Raw genomic sequence first — 21,384 nt, forward strand, 5'->3', positions numbered from 1 at the left:
ATTGAATTCACACAGGGGAGAGGCAGTTCACCTGCTTTGAATGTGGTAAAGGATTCATTCAGTTATCTATATTTATGACACACTACCAAGTTCACACTGGGGAGTTGCTGTTCTTCTGCTCTGAATGTGAAAAGCGATTCACTCAGTCATCTAACCTTATGTAAACTTTGAGTCGGCTAGCAGCTTAATATAGGGGGTGATAGCACCGCAGCCCGGCCAAACTTAAGAAATCTCGTTTGGGTGGATGCTGCGCAATGTGTCCCCTGTTACAAATCAGTACCCTGAAATAACAAACAGTACACAGTATGCGATTAAACAATTGAGCTTTATAACTCTTATTTTGACTGTATGGTTCGTGAAGTAAACAAAAAAAGAAGAAAAATGGCCCACTCTCTCCATTCACGTCTTCTCATCTCTCCCCAGCAAAAGACCACGAAAATCTCCCTTCCAGACTCACAAGGATGAACATTTCTGTCATTGGATAGCCCCGCACTCCAAATCCCTGTTATCTCTATTCCTAATCTAAACATTGCTGCTACAGAGAAACCATTACCTCAGCAGTGAAACATTGCACAGAGGCCGTTACATGAGCAGTGAAACCTTACAACATATTACACTGGGATACATTACCGGGTTCACACTGGAGAGAAAGTTTGAATAAGCTGCATGCTGGATATTTGTCCATCACCGTTGCTGAATGCAATTTCGACAATGACAGTCGGTGCTGAACTCTGCAATTATCACCACACCCAGTTCTGCACCCTGGTCACTGGGCATGGGAGGAGTTTTAATGGGACTGGAGTTTAATATTCTGTATCGGAGACAAATAAATCAGTTCTATTTTAAACTCTGTCTCTGGTACTTAGTAAATTTATAACACAACCAGTGTACAATAGAGAGTCAACTCGGGCCGTCTGGACCCTGCCAGTAATTCAGTTTCACGATAGTCCTTTTTAAATCCTCCCCTGTTCCCCTTTCGCTCTCCCTGTGGAGATGGGTTCCAAACAGTCACCACTCTGTGGGTGAAGAGGTTTCCCTTGAATTTTCTGCAGACTGAAGAAGTCGAGCTGACTGCAGTTCTGTCTGACATGTTCATCGCCCCTCTAATCTCTGGGCTGAGGAAGAATGACATTGGGAGTTAACCTCCTTATTCAGGGCTCATTTCCACATGTGGGTCATTTTCCCTGCTTCTGAAGGGTTGTTAGAAAACACCACTGTCCTCTAAAGACTGAAAGCAGAATGGGAAACCATCAGTTGGATATTCAACGGAGCAGGGTCAGAAACCAGAGGCGGGTCCGCACAGGGCAGAGTTTGGGGCTTTGGACGATGGTCAGGGTAAGAACGTATGATGAGGAGAAGGAAATCAGCAGCGGGGTGTGGCAACAAATGACAGAGTAGCAACATTTGGAAGCTGATTGACAGAGAAAATAATTCCGTTGTCTGACTGATGACACAAACAATGCCTGTGGTGAGGTGCTCCATTGATCGAGGCACATGTGTGTTTTGAAATGGTTTTATCAATTGAGGGAGTTGTTCCTGCTTGTTTATCCTGTAACATCCCGATGGTTTTAAGGATTGTCTTATCTGCAAAAGTGTATTGATCATCTGCGTTCCTGTGCCTACTCCTAGTCTGCGTCCTGTCCCGTCATTTAGTTTTGTCCATTCCTGTTCCCTCGTACTTCAGTGCCTGTGTCGTGCTTTTGGGACCGTTCCCAGCGCCCCCCATTATGACACTTGAAGCAAGATTTTGGTGAATGATATTTGCCACTTGATTGTACCTTTGTAAGTAATCAGATTGAGTTAAACTGCTGCAGGATTCTGGAAAGTGTCGGACTGTGTCTGGTATGTCTTGGCATTTTCTGCATTCATCACCTTGTTTGTTACTCTTTTATGTATCTTTGTTAATTTTTACGTTAACCACTCTGTCCTGTATTTCTGCAAGGAACCTCTCTTTCTGTGAAAACGTCTTCCACTCAGAGTCGGGCGTTCGATGCTTCCTTGACGAACATCTTATCTGCTCAGATCACTGGGGTGTCTTCCATGGAGGGTCATAATCATTCCACTGGTTAACATTTTCTTCAATACTGGTGATTCATTTTTCTGAGTAGGCCTCTCATTTAAGTTTTCTGGTGTGTACTTCCATCACAATTGCTTATGCTTGCATGGAGTGCTGAATCCTGCTTATTTTAGAAGAAAATATATATTTAGGAGTTTTATCTGACTGTTGTGTAAGTTTTTAATGTCTGTAATTCCTCGTCCTCCTTCTGTCCTAGGTAGTGTTGATCCAAGTCTGTTTCAGTGCAGATACTGTTTTCTAAATTTGTCTTTTCCGCTCTTATTTTTCTTTGTAAAGTTCCATTTCAGAATGGGACCAAGATATTTTTCCGAAATAATAAGTTTCGTTAAGGAAGATATTTTGATCCCCGATTCGATTTTGAGAGAAAGTGGGGCTCCTTTGCCAAATATTATCATTTAATATGAATTTATTTATATAGTTTCCTTCCAATTTTATGTTATATAAATGTGATTTGGCAGTTGTTGCTGTTGTTTTAAAAAGAATCTTTTATATATAATTGCAAGACGTGATGCTCCGGGTGTTGGTTCCTAATGTTTTTTTAGTAGTTCGTGGGTATTTTTTTCATTAGTTGGGGTTCTCTTTTTCCCTTTTTCTAAGTTTTTTTTCATTAGCATATACAAGCTTTTTTCTTCAGCTTTATTAATTATATATACTAATTTGTTGAACTTTTGCATTTTATAGTTGTAGAAGATCATATATCAATAAAAAGATTTAAAAAATGAAATGAAAGGAAAATATGTTCTTAGGAGATATTTTGCTTAATTCCCCATCCCCCTTACATTTGTTTCTCTCACTTCATCTCCACCCCCCAAATGCCAATACTTCAAGTGTATCGGGGTAGAAGTGGGTATATATACTATTACTAAGGAGAAAATTTGCTTTGGAAGCTGAAAGGCCTGGAGGTAGGTAAAACTCCTGGACCAGACAGTGTACACCCCAGTGTTCAGAAAATGGTAGGTGAAGAGATTGTGAAGGCATTAAAGTCATAGAACATGACAATCTAGTCTGTGCCAAAGTATTCATCCAGCAACCTCCATTCCCTTCCATCCATGCACCCATCCAAACTTTGCTTAAATGTTGAAATCGCCCCTGCCACTTGCTCTGGCAGCCCGTTCCACATTCTCACCAGCTCTGAGGGAAAAAGTTCCCCCTCGTGTTTATCTTAAAGAATGGGTCATGACCTTTCAAAAATCACTAGACTTGGGAATGGTTCTGGCGAGCTAGAAAGTTGCAAATGTCATTCCATTCTTTAAGAAGGGAGGGAAGCAGAAGAAAGGATATTATATGACAGTTTCTGACGTCAGTGGTTGGAGTCCATTAAGGATGATTTTTTGGGGTACTTGGCACACGATAAAGTAGGCCAAATTCCTCATGGTTTCCTGGAGGGAAAATCTTGTCTCGGAAATCTGTTGGAACTCTTTGATGAAATAACAGGCAGGATAGACAAAGGAGAGGCAGTGGATGTTGTTTGCTTGGATTTCCAGATGGTCTTTAACAAGGTCTTGCTCCCATGAGCCTGCTGAACAAGGTCACAGCTCATGGTATTACAGGAAAGATACTACAATCAATCGAAGAGTGGTTTACTGGCAGCAGGCAAAGACTCAGAACAATGCGAGCCTATTCTGTTTGCTGCTAGTAAACAATGACATTCCGCTGGGATCAGTATTGAGACCGCTTTTTTTCGTGTTAGATATCAACGATCTGGATGACAGAATTGATGGCTTGGTGACCAGCTTTGCAGTTAATACGAAGATAGGTGCCGGGCAAAGCTGGTCACCAAACCATCAATTCTACCTTAGAGTAAAGCGGGTGTCTAATGAAGGACTCGGACAGGTTTGGAGAACAGACAATGAAGTGGCAGATGGAATGCAGTGTAGGGACTGCGGTCTACAGCCAGGGACTCAGGTTCATGTAGCATAGTGATGCACGAACATTATTAGCAAAACACTCCGATACAATACGGGTTTCGTTTGTCACAGACAACAATGCCATTTTGGTACTACCAGTAAAGAACATTTCCAGAGTGGTCAAGAAGCTTCCAAACAGCCCGGGCCATCTGTGAAAACCCTTCCACATAGATGGAATCTTATCCCCTTTTTAAGTTTAAATTCAAGGATAATTACCATAAAAATGAATATTCTCCCTCACTTACTTTACCTTTTCCGGACTTTACCTGTGGAGGTAGACGATAATCAATTCAGGAAATGGGACAAAAGGATTTCCCGCCTTATTTCGCAAGGAAAGAAACCTAGAATCGGATTTAACACCTTCCAGTTAGGAAAGGAAGGAGGAGGTATAGCACTTCCTTGCTTGAGAAATTATTTTTATGCTTCACAGATAACCCCTCTGTTATATTGGTGTAATAAGGGATAGAAGACTAGGTGGAAGGAAATAGAATTTGGATTGATTGACAGTTTTCCTCTACAGGCCTCAATTGCGGGCAAAGGATTGATGGCCCAATCGGAAAAGATTAAAAATACCTGGATAAATGTCACACTAAAAGTATGGCAAAAGGTGGCTAATTCATGTGGAATCTATAACATGTTAAAGCTTTTCAGATGGTGTGCTGATGATACCACATTCCTTCCCAGCAGAGGAGATAAAAGATTTGAACTATGGATAGAGAAAGGTCTTACAACCTACATCTCATTCACACACTAAAGTATTACGAAGTTTTCAATCCCTGTAGGACAAACATGGCCTGGAACACAATCACTTTTTTAGGTACCTTCAAAAAGAATTCAAAAAGAAAATAATTATCATATTTGGAATAAATGGATTGAATTTATAACCCCAAAGCGAGCAGACTTTTAGATGACTCTCCTAATGGTTTAGACTGCCTTCCCTATCAACATAGTAATAGTGTTAACGTAAGCTCCCTTGGTTCGAATGTTCACTGTTCTATTTCTGGAAAATGAGGAATTAACACAAGCAAAGAAAAAGATTTGAGAAAAAATATGATGAAATGAAGTAAATAAGTACACAGAGATTGGATAAGTATGTTTGTGGGTAGGAACAAACATTAACACCTACGAAGGAAGCTACATGGGGTTACACACAATATTTTGAACCAGAAAGAAATGGACCAGAAGAGATACATGGAGATTATTATTCATACACTATTATTACTATTTTAACAACTATTATTATTATTTAGTTTAATAGAGTGGAATTACAACTGCACGTAAATATCTATTTAAGTGCCTAATTATTTTTATATCATCTCAGTGTGTACTTGTGAATATATAAATATATATAGATTTATATATATATAAACATGGAAAAGGTTTTATATGTAAAAACAAGTTTGTGTAATACTTAAAATACCTTATCCAAATAAAAAATAACATTAAATAAAGAAAACCCTCCCAACCCCTACATCACTCCCCATTTCTGTAAACCTCTCCAACCCCGACAGCACTCGCCATCTCTGTAAAACCCTCCACCATCCACCCTGGAGCTGACCCGAGAAAGACACTGTCCATGACGCATGGCAGGGCTCATAAAACACCCTGTTGTCCAGAGGAAACTACAGTCTGATCAAGGACAGGGGAAGCAGACAAACCAGTTCTCTCTGTCTCCCCCCATTTCGTGGACTCTGAATTGACTCTTGCTCTTGGATAATCTAATCAGAGCATCCACCCTGGAGCATTCAGACGACAGCTGACCCGAGAAAGACACAGGGTGAATGCAGACACAGGAAGCTTCAGGTGATCATCTGCTAATCCTGAGACCATTCCTAAACAAGCATACGTTTGTTATGTAAAGGGCGTGGACTCTGTACTGACTCCTGACTCCGGGACAATCTAATCAGAACAATAAACCTGAGACCGTTCTCAGAGGAGTGGATACTGATTATGCAAAATGCCGGACCTACCAAACAAGCAATCTGTAGCCTCGTTTGGTTGCCTCTGTCTGCCTGGGCTGCCTCATTAAACTGGATGTAAAGACCCAAATACACAAGGCTGGGGTGGGCGGAGCCATGAAACAACGTTGGCTGTTGCCCTGTACAATGAGCAGTGAGAAGGTGACCCAGGTAGGTCAGGACAGAGATCCAGTGGTTCAGTTTGTGAGGGGCAGTATAAGACTCAGGAGCTCCAAATAGACAGGGGCGATAACTCTCCAGCAGCCAGAGACCAACCATCGTGAATAGGGAGGACCCCACGGACACGTGGAGATTGGGATCACGAGGCCAGCCGTAGAATCCTTTCCCGGGTGATACCTTTTCTCTTCATTGACTGTTCATGGAGTGTCAGGGGTCCTAGTAGAATGCACACAGGTAGATAGCGTGTGAACCTACATGCTTTATAGTTGAAATAATAAAATTTACTTGTTCGTAAATACAGATTCTCTGTACCTCTCTGATCATTATTACAAGGGATGATCCTTGTAACAGGGGCGTCCATCATTCAAGTTGCCCACCAATAGGACATGCGCGCTGCACAGTGTTACCATCGGGAGGGAGCTCACGCTCAGCGATTCAGGAACAGCTTCTTTCCCTCCGCCACCTGTAACTCAGTTTTTTTCCCCTCTATATTTATTTATCCTGTATTTCATTTTACTGCTACCGAAAAGTTAACAAATTTCACGACAAATGCCTGTGATATGAAACCTGGTTCTGATTCGGATGCGGGAGGGTTGTGTTAGATTGAATTTAAATTGGTTGAAAGATAATGAGAGGCATTGATCATGTGGACAGTCAGAGGCTTTTTCCCAGGACTGAACACGAGAGGGCATTATCTTAAGGGGCTTGGAAGTAGGTACAAAGGAGATATCAGGGGTAAGATTCTTTTCCGCAGAGGGTGGTGAGCGCGTGGAATTGGCTGCCGGCAGCTGTGGTGGAGGCGGAAATGATAGGGACTCCTGGATGGATACATGGAGCTCAGAAGAATAGATGACTATGGGTAATTCTCAGGTAGGGACATGTTCGTTACAGCCTTGTGGGCCGAATAGATGACTAGGTAATTCTCAGGTAGGGACATGTTCGTTACAGCCTTGTGGGCCGAAGGGCCTGAATTGTGCTGTATGATTTCTATGTTTCTATGTTACTAAGGCGATAAGAAGTGAGGTTTATCTAATTCCGAATGGGAAAAGGGAGAGAAAGAGAGGTGATCACACTTTGGTCAGCCCTGACATCAGTGAATTGACTCAGTTAACGATACAGGAGGAGGTCACTGATCCACCTAGTTTAATGCCGAGACTTTCCGCAGCACTGGCAAGGCCTCAGTTGGAGTATTGTGAGCAGTTTTGGGCACATTACCCTGAAAAGACGTGTTGAAGCTAAAAAGGGTTTCATTCACGAAAATGATTCCAGGATTGAACGTCTTGTCCTATGACAAGCATTGGACGGCTCTGAGCCTGTACTGACTGGAATTCAGAAGAATAAGGGTGACCTCATTGAAACCTATCGAATGGTGAAAGGCCTTGACAGAGTGGATGCGGAAAGGATGTTTTCTCCGGGGAGAGAGTCCAGGATCAGAGGACACAACCTCAGAATAGAGGACCGCCCTTCAAGTCCGGTAAAGAGGATGGATTTTTTTTTAGATAGAGAGCGGTGCGTTTGTGGAAATCTTTGCCAGTCGCCGCTGCGGAGGCCATGTTTTTAGGGATATTCAAGGCAGCAAGTGATAGATTTTTCATTGTTCGGGGCAGGAAGGGATACGGGGAGAAGGGAAGAGATTGGTGCTGAAAGGAAAATTGGATCAGCCATGATGAAATGGTGGAGCAGACTCGATGGCCAAATGGAGTAACTCTGCGCCTGTATCTCATGGTCTTACCTTCTTCGCGCTGACTATCACTTGGACCATCTCGTTAACTTTGTTTCTTGTATCGTTTCGATATCTACACATAAATCGCCCGTCATCTGTGTACGCAGTTACCTTTGTAGGGTCCTGGTAAACCCATCTCCATCAGAGTATGAGAGAGCTCCATCCAAATCACAGCCACTGGTTCTCTGTGAGACATGTCCTGATGTTCCAGTCACCGTCAGTCTCTCCCTCTCAGACCACAAAGCCTCCACCAGCAGGTCGTCTTATTTACACCAACTCAAATGTTTTAAGTTGTTGGTAAAATCAGACCTGAACTGTGTTTGTACTCAGGGTAAACTCCGCTTCTCAAGTATCCAGGCTGACTTCCGTGTACTTCCTAAAGTACTGGACCTGCTGCCGGACGCAACATCCAGGCAAATGCCAAGATTTCTATAGCAGCTGACATCTCTTGGAGGACTGGGTCAGGCACAATCTGAAAGGAAAAACAATTTGTCAACGTTTCTGAACGAAACCATCCGGGCCTGGTAAATGCAGGGGGTTTTGGGATGAGCCGAGTTTCTCTACAAGATCTACCCATATCTTCACTCCGCGGTCTCACCATTCTGTAGATATCATTATCTGCCTGTCCCCATCACATTCCTTTACCACTATTTTAGTTGTGTTCTATAAGTTCTTCAAGGCCTGTAGATACATTCTTCGAAATAAACTCCCATTCTCCTGATAGACGCACAACTTCTCACAGACAAGTTTTCATATGAAGGTTTTCGCACAGATGTTGTTTTGGACCGAGGTCCTGATTCACCTCCAATCTCTGTCAAGCACATTGCAGGCTGCTTGGGGCTACCTCCTGTCATTCCTCAGGCTTCTACCCTCACACTAATGGACAGGCTGAGAAGACGAATCAAGACCTGGAGCAGGTTCTTCTCTGCCTCTCTCCTCTCGGAGTAACCATTTAATCTTGGCCGAGTTCGCCCACAGCACCCTTCAGCATTCATCACTGGGTATGACCCCTTTCGAGTGTCAAATTGAGTTTCTGCCTCACTCTGTCTCCTGATCAGGAATTAGAGGTCGGGTTGCCCTCCGCAGAATAATTTGTTTAAAGGTGTCTCAAGGGCAAAGGATTCTGAAAGAAAGTTCAGCCCGGCAGCAGGCCAAGGCCAACAGACAAAGGCGGTTTGGCCCCTCTTTCAATATTGATTAGCGGGTCTCTGTTCGTCCACTCAAACCTGAATCGCGAAAACTAGCCCCTCGCTTTATCGGCCTCTTTAAAGTCACAAGGAAAACTGTCCCGGCAACATATATATCACATCCTCCTTCTTCTCTAAAAATTCACCCCGCCTATCGGGATTTAAACTTTTACCTTGTCCCTATTTGGCCCGGAATCGGAAGACTCACATGCCTTTCCCTCCGCGCCACCACACCGCCACCGCCCCCCCCACCCCCCCCCGCCCCTCACTACCGAGGATCATCTTGCTAGTTCGGGAGGAATATTTTGGATCCTGTCCTTAATTCAGAATTCCAAAGGACATTCCGGACAGTACTGGGCCATCAGATGCGGCCATGGTGGGACGGGATTTGTCGCACCCTCGTGTCGGAGGTAGAGTATTCTCAGGTCTCTTTTTTTTTCTTTGCTGTTTTGTTTGTCAGTTCTCTGAGTTTTATGAATTGTAACTCAAATGTGTTGTTGCGCTTTGGGGATTTTTATATGTTAGAGTTGTGTCTTCTATAGTTGACAATCACGGTGCAATTATCCATGGATGCTTCTAATTAATTCTCCCTGAGACTTTGCAGGTATCTAAGTAAATATCCATGAACCTTTGTTCCTCTTCAGATTGGTTACCTGTAAACTTGTCCCGAGTCTGGGCACGGCTTCCTTCGTGCCCTGGAGTATATCTAAAGGGGCAGTGCGAATTCCTGGGGCTCGGTCGGCCTGATCCCTGCCTAGTGGTCACTGAGCATTGATGGAGTCTGTTCTGCTGATGTTAGCCTTAAACTAGACTGGTGTTTAATATTGTGGATCTGTGAAAGATAAATCAGTTCTCTATCAAATTCCGTGTCCTAGGTGCTTACTGTCTCTACCACACTCACATTGTACACTAGAGAGGCCACTCGGCCCATCTGATCCCTGCCCATGTTTCTGTTCCATATCAGTATTTTATTAATCCATCCCTGCCGTCCCCCTCTCACTCTCTCTGTGATGACAGATTGCAACTAGTCACCAGTCCATGGGAGAAGAGATTTCCCTTGAATGTCATAGAACCATAGAAACCTACAGGACATTACAGACCCTTCGGCCCACAATGTTGTGCCGACCATGTAACCTACTCTAGAAAACGCCTAGAATTACCCTACCTCATAGCTCTCTATTTTCCGAAGCTCCATGTACCTATCTGAGGTTCTCTTAAAGGACCCTATTGTATCCGCCTCTACCACTGTCACCGGCAGTGCATTCCACACACCCACCACTCTTTGTGTAAAAAAATCTTACCACTGACATCTCCCTTGCAACTACTTACTTTAAACTTACCCCTTGTGTTAGCAATTTCCGTCCTGGGAAAAAGCCTCTGGCTATTCGCACAACCAATGGCTCTCATCACCTTCTCCACCTGCATGAATTTCCTGCATGATTTTCTCCAGACTGAATAAGATGATGAACTCACTGTGGTTTTGACGTTCCCCAGGGGTCCGGCCGAAGGCGGTTAAACTCCTTCTTCCCTGATCTTTTGAACGTTTTGGGACATTTTCACTCATTTCAAAGGACTGTGCCTCAGACAGCTGGGCTGTTGCAATGCGCCTCTAAAGTCTGACAGCAGACTAGTGAGTGAATCTTCGATGGAGCAGAGTCGGAAACCAAAGTGTTGCCAGCATGAGTCAGTGCTTTGGGGCTCCAGAGAGATATGGAGTCTAGAGTTTACGAGGAGGAGTAGGAAGAGGAATCAGGCCAAAAAGATGTGCCTGCAGATGAAAGAACAGAAACATTTGGAAACTGATTTTTTAAAAAATGCAAAACACTGGAGGAAATCAGCAGATCAGGCAGCAAATGTGGAGAGGAATAAACAGACAACGTGTAGGCCGAGCTCCTTCAGAATTCCTAGACTATGTGCTCCTCTGCTGAGCTGCTGCCTGGACAGCAGAGTTCGTCCAGCATTTTGTGTGTGTGCGTCTCTGTATTTCCAGCAACTGCAGAATCTCTTGTGTTTTATACCTGCCTTTGTAAGAGGGTTGTACTTTGGCATTAGATACACTTCGATATTGAGTATATTGTTTATTGGAGCCGTTTTCTGCGTTAAAACAGCTGCTGAGTTTTCTATACAGACACTAAAAAACTGAGATATGGACATGGAACCAGTGTTTGAAAAAACTGTTAATGGCACCGTGATTACCCATAAAGCATTGCGTTATAAATTTCGCCGGCGCTGAAGCATCGATCATATGCGCAGGCGTGAAGGTTGATGAATATCACGCATGCGCGCAGTACACAAAGGCCTCGGGATCACGGCTGCAGGTAAGTGAGAATCTCGGGACAATGCTGTGACTCCGGACTCCGTGACCCGCAATCCCGGGACAGGCCTGCTCTCTTCCCTCTCTCTCAGCCCCACCATCCGTACACGGGCCCCGGGGAGCTTCCGGCTGATGAGGGAATGGGAACCGATGGGTCTCTCAGACAGAGCTGAGCTCCAGCTGTCTAAATGCAAGGATCGGGAACTCGGAGAAAGGGAACAAAATCTTTTACATCAGCTGTTGTGAAAATCACCTTTGTTCTGCCTCCAGTCACAAACAAGAGAAAATCTGCAGATGCTGGAAATCCGAGCAACACACACAAATTGCTGGAGGAACTCAGCATTAGTACTCTTTTCCATAGATGCTGCCTGGCCTGCTGAGTTCCTCCAGCATTTTGTGTCTGTTGCTTGTTCCACCCCCTCTTGTTCTGGACTTTTCTACCCGTGAGGTCATGATTTTTTAATTTTTTTTTAAGTTTTCTACAAACTACAGTGTCGAAGAAAAAAATCAATAGTGTAAATAGAAGGATCATTGCAATACAGACAAAAATAGCAATAATACACATCTTAACAAATGAGCAAGTCACCCATATTAAAAATGAAAAGTTAGAAAGGAAAGCACCCAACCCTCCCACGATCCAACTCCAAGCCAACCATTACATTATAAGTATAAATATTTAAAAGGACATTTGAGATAAACTTTTATCACCCCAGATCTATATATTGTAGGAAAAAGAGAAATGAATAATAAAAAAAGCAGCCTGCTAACTAAACAAAGAATCAAAGAAAGCTGGAAATGCAGGATCTGACTATCAAGGGAAGAAAAAAATACACCTGTCAATCTAGGTGAGAATTATGAAAATATCCAAGAGAAGGTCCCCACACCTTATGGAACTTTATATCTGAATTAAAAAGTGAATAGTAACCGTATACGCTTATAACAATTACAGCACGGAATCAGGCCATCTCGGCCCTTCTAGTCCGTGCTGAACTCTTATTCTCACCTCGTCCCGCTGACCTGCACTCAGCCCTTAACCCTCCATTTTTTTCCTGTCCATATAGCTGTCCAATTTTACTTTAAATGACAACATCGAACCTGCCTCAACCACTTCTGCTGGAAGCTCGTTCCACACAGCTACCACTCTCTGAGTAAAGAAGTTCCCCCTCATGTTACCCCTAAACTTTTGCCCTTTAACTCTCAACTCATGTCCTCTTGTTTGAATCTCCTCCAATCTCAATGGAAAAAGCCTATCCACATCAACTCTATCTATTCCCCTCATAATTTTAAACACCTCTATCAAGTCCCCGCTCAACCTTCTACGTTCCAAAGAATAAAGACCTAACTTGTTCAACCTTTCTCTGTAACTTAGGAGATGAAACCCAGGCAACATTTTAGTAAATCTTCTCTTTACTCTCTCAATTTCATTGACACCTTTCCCATAATTCGGTGACCAGAACTGTACACAATACTCTAAATTTGGCCTTAGCAATGCCTTATACAATTTCAACATTACATCCCAACTCCTATACTCAATGCTCTGATTTATAAAGGCCAGCATACCAAAAGCTTTCTTCACCACCCTATCCACATGAGATTCCACCTTCAGGGAACTATGCACCATTATTCCCAGATCCCTCTGTTCTACTGCATTCTTCAATGCCCTACCATTTACCATGTATGTCCTATTTTGATTAGTCCTACCAAAATGTAACACCTTACATTTATCAGCATTAAATTCCATCTGCCATCTTTCAGCCCACTCTTCTAACTGGCCTAAATCTCTCTGCAAGCTTTGAAAACCTTCTTCATGATCCACAACTCCACCTATCTTAGTATCATCTGCATACTTACTAATCCAATTTACCTCCTCACCATCCAGATCATTAATATATATGACAAACAACATTGGACCCAGTACAGATCCCTGAGGCACATCACTAGACACCATCCTCCTATCTGAGACACAGTTATCGTCTCTGGCGTCTCCCATCCAGCCACTGCTGAATCCATTTTACTACTTCGATATTAATGCCTAACGATTGAATCTTCTTAACTAACCTTCCATGTGCAACGTTGTCAAAGGCCTTACTGAAGTACATATAGACAACATCCACCGCTTTATCCTCATCAACTTTCCTAGTAACCTCATCAAAAAGTTCAATAAGATTTGTCGAACATGACCTTCCACGCACAAATCCATGTTACCTGTTCCTAATCAGACCCTGTCTATCCAGATAATTATATATACCATCTCTAAGAATACTTTCCATCAATTTCCCCACCACTAACGTCAAACTCACAGGCGGATAATTGCTAGGTTTACTCTTAGAACCCTTTTTAAACAATGGAACAACATGAGCAATAAGCCAATCCTCCAGCACCATTCTCATTTCCAATGACATTTGAAATATTTCTGTCAGAGCCCCTGTCATTTCCACACTAACTTCCCTCAAGGATTCTAGGGAATATCCTGTCTGGACCCAGAAACTTATCCAGTTCTATATTCCTTAAAAGCACCAGTACCTCCTCTTCTTTAATCATCATACTTTCCATAACTACCCTTCTTGTTTCCTTTACCTTACACAATTCAATATCCTTCTCCTTGGTGAATACCGAAGAAAAGAAATTGTTCAAAATCTCCCCCATCTCTTTCGGCTCCGCACATACCCATCCACTCTGATTCTCTAAGGGATCAATTTTATCCCTCACTATCCTTTTGCTATTAATATCTTTTCAAGATCCAAACAAGACATAATATCCCTGAGCCATCGAACATGGGTAGGGGGAACTACATCTCTCCACTTAAGGAGTACTGCACGTCCAGCTGAAAGAGAGAGAAAAGACAATGTTCATCGTTTAGCCAGGATCAAATGCTTGTCAGAGTCTCGAGAAATACCGAAAAGAGCGATCAAAGGATCAGGTTCCAAATGACAGGGACGTGTTTTGACCCATTCTCTCTGGGTACATAATGATATCAAACACCTTTGTCCTGGGCAACAAGTAGCTTTCACATCACAAATGTGCCAGACTCCAATGAGACAGACTACTGCCCTTCCCTTCATGTTCATTGGCATTGCCATCACTGAGTTCACCACCGTCAGTCACCTGGGGGAGGGTTCAGGGGAAATATTTGTGTACAATACAGAAACTGGTGTCACCTGTGTGTATTGTGGTGATGAAAAAGTTGCTGGAGAATTCGCAAGTGGGAAGAAGTGGAGTGATATTTGGAAATCTTGACTTTTTAAAGCATAATTTAGCAAGCAAGTGACATATGGATGATGTGCAAAAGCTCTGGTGAGAAAATCCTTCATTACCCGTTACAGGCCTGCTGCATAGGTTGTGTGAGAGTGCAGATGAACTCGATCAAACCCAGAGGACATCAAAGTTCTTATCGACAGTGATTTGCTAGCTGTTAAAATGACTGTCTCTCTATATAAAATTCACTGTGCACATGTTGTCACTGTGTAAAAAAAATGGACAGTACAAGATTTATGTGCACACTGGTCATTACAAATTAGAGGGGACATTGGTGGGAAGGTGGGAAGACATCCGGTGTCCCTGATGCCCTCACCTACAAGATGTGCATCCAGCTGCAGCTTGTAACCCTGCACTTTACAGAATTGGAACTTGAAATGGGAGAATTCTGGATCATCCAGGAGTTGGAGGACGTAATAGATATGACATGAAGAGAGGTGAGTTACACCCAAAGTGCAGGACACAGGAAACTGGGTGAGAGGCAGGAAGGGGAATGAGTTTAAATAGCAATCACAGAGTACTGTTATTGCTATCCAACACAACAACGGGTGGACCACTTTAGAAACTTGCGGGGGATTACCTGGCAGAGGAAAGTCAAGGGGGTGATAGGAGATTCGTTAGTTAGGGGAACAGAACAAGAGGGGACGAATATCCTAGTGGTAAGACTTGCTCATGCGAGTTGTAGGGGGAATGGGAGCCAGCATTAACAGAACAGATAGTGGAGAGGGTGAATTGAATTGATTTTATTACATACGTCCTTCATATACATGAGGAGTAGAGATCGTTATGTTATGTCTCCGTCTAAGTGTGCAATTTGTAATTTATAGTAATTTATAATAAATAGTTTGTACATAGGACAGTCAATATAACATAGAAATGCAATTGTATCAGCATAAATTAATCAGTCTGATGGCCTGGTGGAAGATGATGTCCCGGAGCCTGTTGGTCCTTTTGCTGTGGTACCGTTTCCTGGATGGTAGCAGCAGGAACAGTTTGTGGTTGTGGTGAATTGGGTCCCCAATATCGTTTGGGCCCGTTTTACATCCCTGTCTCTGTAAATGTCCTGATTAGTGGGAAGTTCACATCTACAGATGCGCTGGGCTGTCCGCACCACACTCTGCAGGTTCCTGCGATTAAGGGAAGTACAGTTCCCATACCAGGCAGTGATGCAGCCAGTCAGGATGCTCTCAATTGTGTCCCTGCAGAAAGTTCTTAGGATTTGGGGCCCCATCCCCAACTTCTTCAACCGTTTTGAGGTGAAAGAAGTGCTGCTGTGCTCTTTTCATAACACAGCCGGTATGTACAGACCATGTGAGATCCTTGGTGATGTTTATGCTGAGGAATTTAAAGCTGTTCACCCTCTCAACCCCAGATCCATTGATGTCAATAGGGGTTAGCCTGTCTCCATTCCTCCCGTCGTCCACTATCAGCTCCTTTGTTTTTGTGACAATGAGGGAGCGTCTGTTTTCTTGTCACCAGTCAGATGTTGTTCAGACCTCAGAGTCAGCAATCAAATGGTTGAGCATGGTGCGATGAATGTGCTGAGCTGTGTATATCACAATGCAAGAGGCATCATAGGAAATCCAGATGAGCTCAGGACAGGGAATTATGATATTGTAGTCATTACTGGGACTTGGTTGCACCCAACAGTCTGAGGGATTTAGGGGAACAAATTTGTAGAGAGATTGCAGACCATGCCAAGAAACAAAGGTGTGATTTTAACTTTCCATATATTGACTGGGACTCCCATACTGTAAAAGATGTCAAGGGGGTAGAGGTTGCCAAATGTGCCCTTTATCAGTTCGTAGAATTCCCGACATAGAAGTGTGCGATGAGCTGTTAGGAAATGTTCCAGGGCTGGTGACAGAAATTAGTGATCATAATGCCATGGGAATCAAAGTAAATACGGAAAACGAGAGGTGTGCACCACAGGTTGAGATTCTAAATTGGAGAAAGGTCAATTTTGATGGTATCAGACAGGATCTGACAAGTGTGGTTTGGGACAGGCTGTTTTCTGGCAAAGGAGTACTTGGTAAGTGGGAGGCCTACAGAAGTGAAATTTTGAGGGTGTCTAGTTTGTATGTACCTGTCAAAATAAAAGTTGAAAGGTAACTGGTGCAGAGAACCTTGGATTTGAAGAGATATTGAGACCCCAGATATTTTGTTCCTCCAAATGCCTCAGACTGTTGGGCGCTACCAAGACTAATTAATGACTACAATATCAAAATTCCACACCTGAGCTCATCCAACTTTTTTTTAGTCGTCTTCTGTTGGTTTCTAAAAGCTTCCCAATAGCTTTTGCTCTTTTGTTTGCCCTCTCTTTAGCTTTTATGTTGGCTTTGGCTTCTCATTTCATCCACAGTTGTGTCCTCCTGCGTTTCCAATGCTTCCACTTCTTTGGGATGTATCGATCACTCAACCTCCTGCACCGGGACCATCGCCATCCATACCCTTCCCATCCAGGCTCCCATACAAATTTCTTTTAAATGGTGAAACTGAGCTCATATTCACCACTTGTGCTGACATCTCATTCCACACTCTCACGACCATTTCAGTAAAGAGCTTTTCCAAATGTTCCCGTTAAATTTTCACCTTTCCCACTTACCCATGACATCTGGTTGTCATCTCACCCAACCTCAGTGGAAAAAAATGCTTGCATTTACCCTATCTGTACCCTCATAATTTTGTATACTTCCAACAAATCCTCAAAGCAATGTATAATTTCTTGTTTATGTTTAGAGCCTTTTTTGGTGTATAAGATGATGAGGGCATTGATCATGTGGATAACCAGAGGCTTTTTTTCCCAGGGCTGAAATGGCTAACACGAGGGGGCATAGTTTTAAGGTGCTTGGAAACAGATACCGAGGGGATGACAGGGGTAAGTTTTTTACCCAGAGAGTGGCGGGTGCGTGGAATGCACTGCCGGCTATTTGTGTGAGTATTTCAGTTCCTGTGGGGCCAGTCGCCCATGCAGCTAAGTGCGAACAGGGAATAATACCAATGGAGAGAGTCAAACTGAGCCAGGTCACAGATTGGAGATGGCAGAAATGCCCCATTCTTATAGAGACAGGAAGAGCATCAGAGAGTTTGATGGTCATTCCAGATACCAGCACTGTGCCCAGTTAGAAGATGATTTCTCTCTCCACCTTGTGTGGAACTTCACTGTAACAGAGTGATGCCAGATCACACCTTGACAACTCAAGTGATCTCATCTGAAATATTGTCCTACACCCATTGATGGATTTTGTAAATATTTTTACAGGTTAAAAATGACAAGGAATTTGTCTACGGGAATCTCGAACACAACACGACAGTTTTGCTGTCTCTGTCCAGATACTTAAGAAGTGGAGCAAGGGATTCACTCGATCATCCTTCCTGCTGAGACTGTGGGGAGGGACTCACTCGGTCATCTCAACTGAAGGTACATCAGCAAGTTCACACCGGGACAAGGTCATTCACCTGTTCTGTGTGTGAGAAGGGATTCAGTCAGTCTTCCAACCTGTGGACACACCAGTTAGTTCTCACTGGGCAGATTGCTAGTCATCTGCTGAATTTGTAAGGAAGGATTCACTCGGTCATCTAACCTAATGGCTCACCAGCGAGTTCACACTGGAGACCGGCTGTTCACCTGCTTGGACTGTGGGAAGGGATTCACTGAATCATATAAGCTACTGAGACACTGGTCAGTTCACACTGGGGAGCAGCCGTTCACGTGCTCAGACTGTGGGAAGGGATTCCCTTGTTTCTCTAAACTGAAGGTACATCAGCGAGTTCACACCGGGGAGCGGCCGTTCACCTGCTCGGACTGTGGGAAGGGATTCACTGAATCATTTAACCTGCAGATACACCGGTCAATTCACACCGGCGAGAGGGCATTCACGTGCTCAGACTGCGGGAAGGGATTCGCTTGCTCATCCCAACTGAAAGTGCATCAGCGAGTTCACACTGGGGAGAGGCCGTTCACCTGCTCAGACTGTGGGAAGGGATTCACTTCGTACTCTGTTTTACAGAGACACAGGCAAGTTCACACTGGGGAGAGGCCGTTCACCTGCTCAGTGTGTGGGAAGGGATTCACTCGATCATCCTACCTACAAGCACACAGGTCTGTTCACACTGGGGAGAGGCCGTTCACCTGCTCCGACTGTGGGAAAAGATTCACTCGATCAGCCCAACTGAAGGTACATCAGCGAGTTCACACTGGGGAGAGGCTGTTCACCTGCTCAGACTGTGGGAAGGGATTCACTCAGTCATCTGAACTGAAGAAACACCAGCGAGTTCACACTGGAGAGAGGCCGTTCACTTGCTCAGTGTGTGGGAAGGGATTCACTCGGTCATCCCACCTACTGACACATCAGTCAGTTCACACTGGAGAGAGGCCGTTCACCTGCTCAGACTGTGGGAAGGCATTCACTCGGTCATCTGTCCTAGAGAGACACTGGCGAATTCATGCTGGGGAGTGGCCATTCACCTGCTCAGTCTGTGGGAAGGGATTCACTTGCTCATCCCTACTGAAGATACATCAGCGAGTTCACACTGGAGAGAGGCCGTTCATCTGCTCAGACTGTGGGAAGGGATTCATTCAGTCATCTGAACTGAAGGTACATCAGCGAGTTCACACTGGAGAGAGGCCTTTCACCTGCTCAGACTGTGGAAAGGGATTCACTTCGTCCTCTCAACTTAAGATACATCAGCGAGTTCACACTGGAGAGAGGCCTTTCACCTGCTCAGTCTGTGGGAAGGGATTCACCTCGTCATCTCAACTTAAGGTACATCAGAGAGTTCACACTGGAGAGAGGCCGTTCATCTGCTCAGACTGTGGGAAGGGATTCATTCAGTCATCTGAACTGAAGGTACATCAGCGAATTCACACTGGAGAGAGGCCGTTCACCTGCTCAGACTGTGGGAAGGGATTCACTTGCTCATCTCAACTGAAGGTACATCAGCGAGTTCACACTGGGGACAGGCCGTTCACTTGCTCAGACTGTGGAAAGGGATTCACTTGCTCATCTCAACTGAAGGTACATCAGCGAGTTCACACTGGAGAGAGGCCGTTCACCTGCACAGACTGTGGAAAGGGATTCACTTCGTCCTCTCAACTACTGAGTCACCAGCGAGTTCACACTGGAGAAAGGCCATTCACCTGCTCAGACTGTGGGAAGGGATTCACTCAGTTGTCTCATCTACAGAGACACCAGCGTGTTCACACTGGGGAGAGGTCGTTCACCTGCTCAGTGTGTGGGAAGAGATTCACTCGGTCATCCAACCTACAGAAACACCAGCGAGTTCATACTGGGTAGAGGCCGATCTGCTGCTCAGACTTTGGGAAGAGATTCTCTCAGCCATCGCCACCAAATGTCCATCATTGAGTTCACACTGGGGAGAGGCCGTTCACCTGCTATGAACTTGTGAAGCAATTCGCTCAGGCATCTAACCTTATGTAACTCTCGCTTCGGCTAGCAGCTTAATATAGGGGGTGATAGCCCCCCAGCCCGGCCAAACTTAAGAAATCTCGTTTGGGTGGATGCTGCGCTTGGGTTGATGTTACAAATCAGTACCCTGAAATAACAAACAGTACACAATATGTGATTAAACGATTGGGCTTTGTAGTTCTTACTTTGACTATAGGGTTAGTAACGAAAAAATAAAGGAAAATGGCCCACTCTCTCCATTCATGTCTTTTATCTCTCCCCAGCAAAAGACCACAAAAATCTCTCTTCCAGACTCACAAGAAAGAACAACATTTCTCTCATTGGATAGCCCCGCACTCCAAAACCCTGTTGTCTCTAGTCATAACATAAACATTGCTGCTACAGAGAAACCATTACCTCAGCAGTGAAACATTACAGAGAGGCCATTACATTAACAGTGAAACCTCACAGCATGTTGCAGTTCTGACACACTACCGGGTTCACAATAGACAATAGGTGCAGGAGTAGGCCACTTGGCCCTTCGAGCCAGCACTGCCATTCACTGTGATCATGGCTGATCATCCACAATCAGTACCTCGTTCCTGCTTTATCCCCATAACCTTTGATTCCACTATCTTTAAGAGCCCTATCCAACTCTTTCTTGAAAACATCCAGAGACTTGGCCTCCACAGCCTTATGGGGCAGAGCATTCGATATATCCACCACTATCTGGGTGAAAAAATTCCTTAATTCCAATTCCTTAATAATCTTATATGTTTCAATAAGATCCCCTCTCAGCCTTCTAAATTCCAGTGTATGCAAGCTCAGTCGCTCCAATCTTTCGACACATGACAGTCCCACCATCTTGGGAATTAAATTTGTGAACCTACGCTGCACTCCCTCAATAGCAAGAATGTCCTTCCTCAAATTTGGAGACCAAAACTGCACACAATACTCCAGGTGTGGTCTCACCAGGGCCCTGTACAACTGCAGAAGGACCTCTTTGCTCCTATACTCAATTCCCCTTGTTATGAAGGCCAGCATGCCATTAGCTTTCTTCACTGCCTGCTGTACCTGCATGCTTGCTTTCAGTGACTGATGTACGAGAACACCTGGATCTCGTTGTACTTCCCCTTTTCTTAAATTGATTCCATTTAGATAATAATCTGCCTTCCTGTTCTTACCACCAACATGGATAACCTCACATTTATCCACATTAAACTGCATCTGCCATGCATCCACCCACTCACCCAGCCTGTCAAAGTCACCCTGCATTCTCATAACACCCTCCTCACATTTCGCACTGCCACCCAGCTTTGTGTCATCGGCAAATTTGCTAATGTTACTTTTAATCCTTTCATCTGAATCATTAATA

The 21,384-nt window shown here is 44.1% G+C and overlaps 1 protein-coding gene across 1 annotated transcript in view; it reads left to right on the top strand.

Moving 5' to 3' along the window:
- The window catches only part of LOC140208329 (uncharacterized), a 330,302-nt gene extending 310,320 nt beyond the window's left edge, over positions 1-19,982 (top strand). Inside the window, exons 5-8 of the mRNA XM_072276923.1 lie at positions 10,764-10,768; positions 18,289-18,595; positions 18,755-19,004; positions 19,089-19,982. Coding sequence (XP_072133024.1) covers positions 10,764-10,768; positions 18,289-18,595; positions 18,755-19,004; positions 19,089-19,898 — 1,372 coding nt within the window. The 3' untranslated portion in view covers positions 19,899-19,982. The remainder of the gene's footprint in view (positions 1-10,763; positions 10,769-18,288; positions 18,596-18,754; positions 19,005-19,088) is intronic.
- The last annotated feature ends 1,402 nt before the right edge of the window (positions 19,983-21,384 follow it).

Source organism: Mobula birostris, chromosome 13, assembly GCF_030028105.1.
Source record: "Mobula birostris isolate sMobBir1 chromosome 13, sMobBir1.hap1, whole genome shotgun sequence".
NCBI lineage: Eukaryota > Metazoa > Chordata > Chondrichthyes > Myliobatiformes > Myliobatidae > Mobula > Mobula birostris.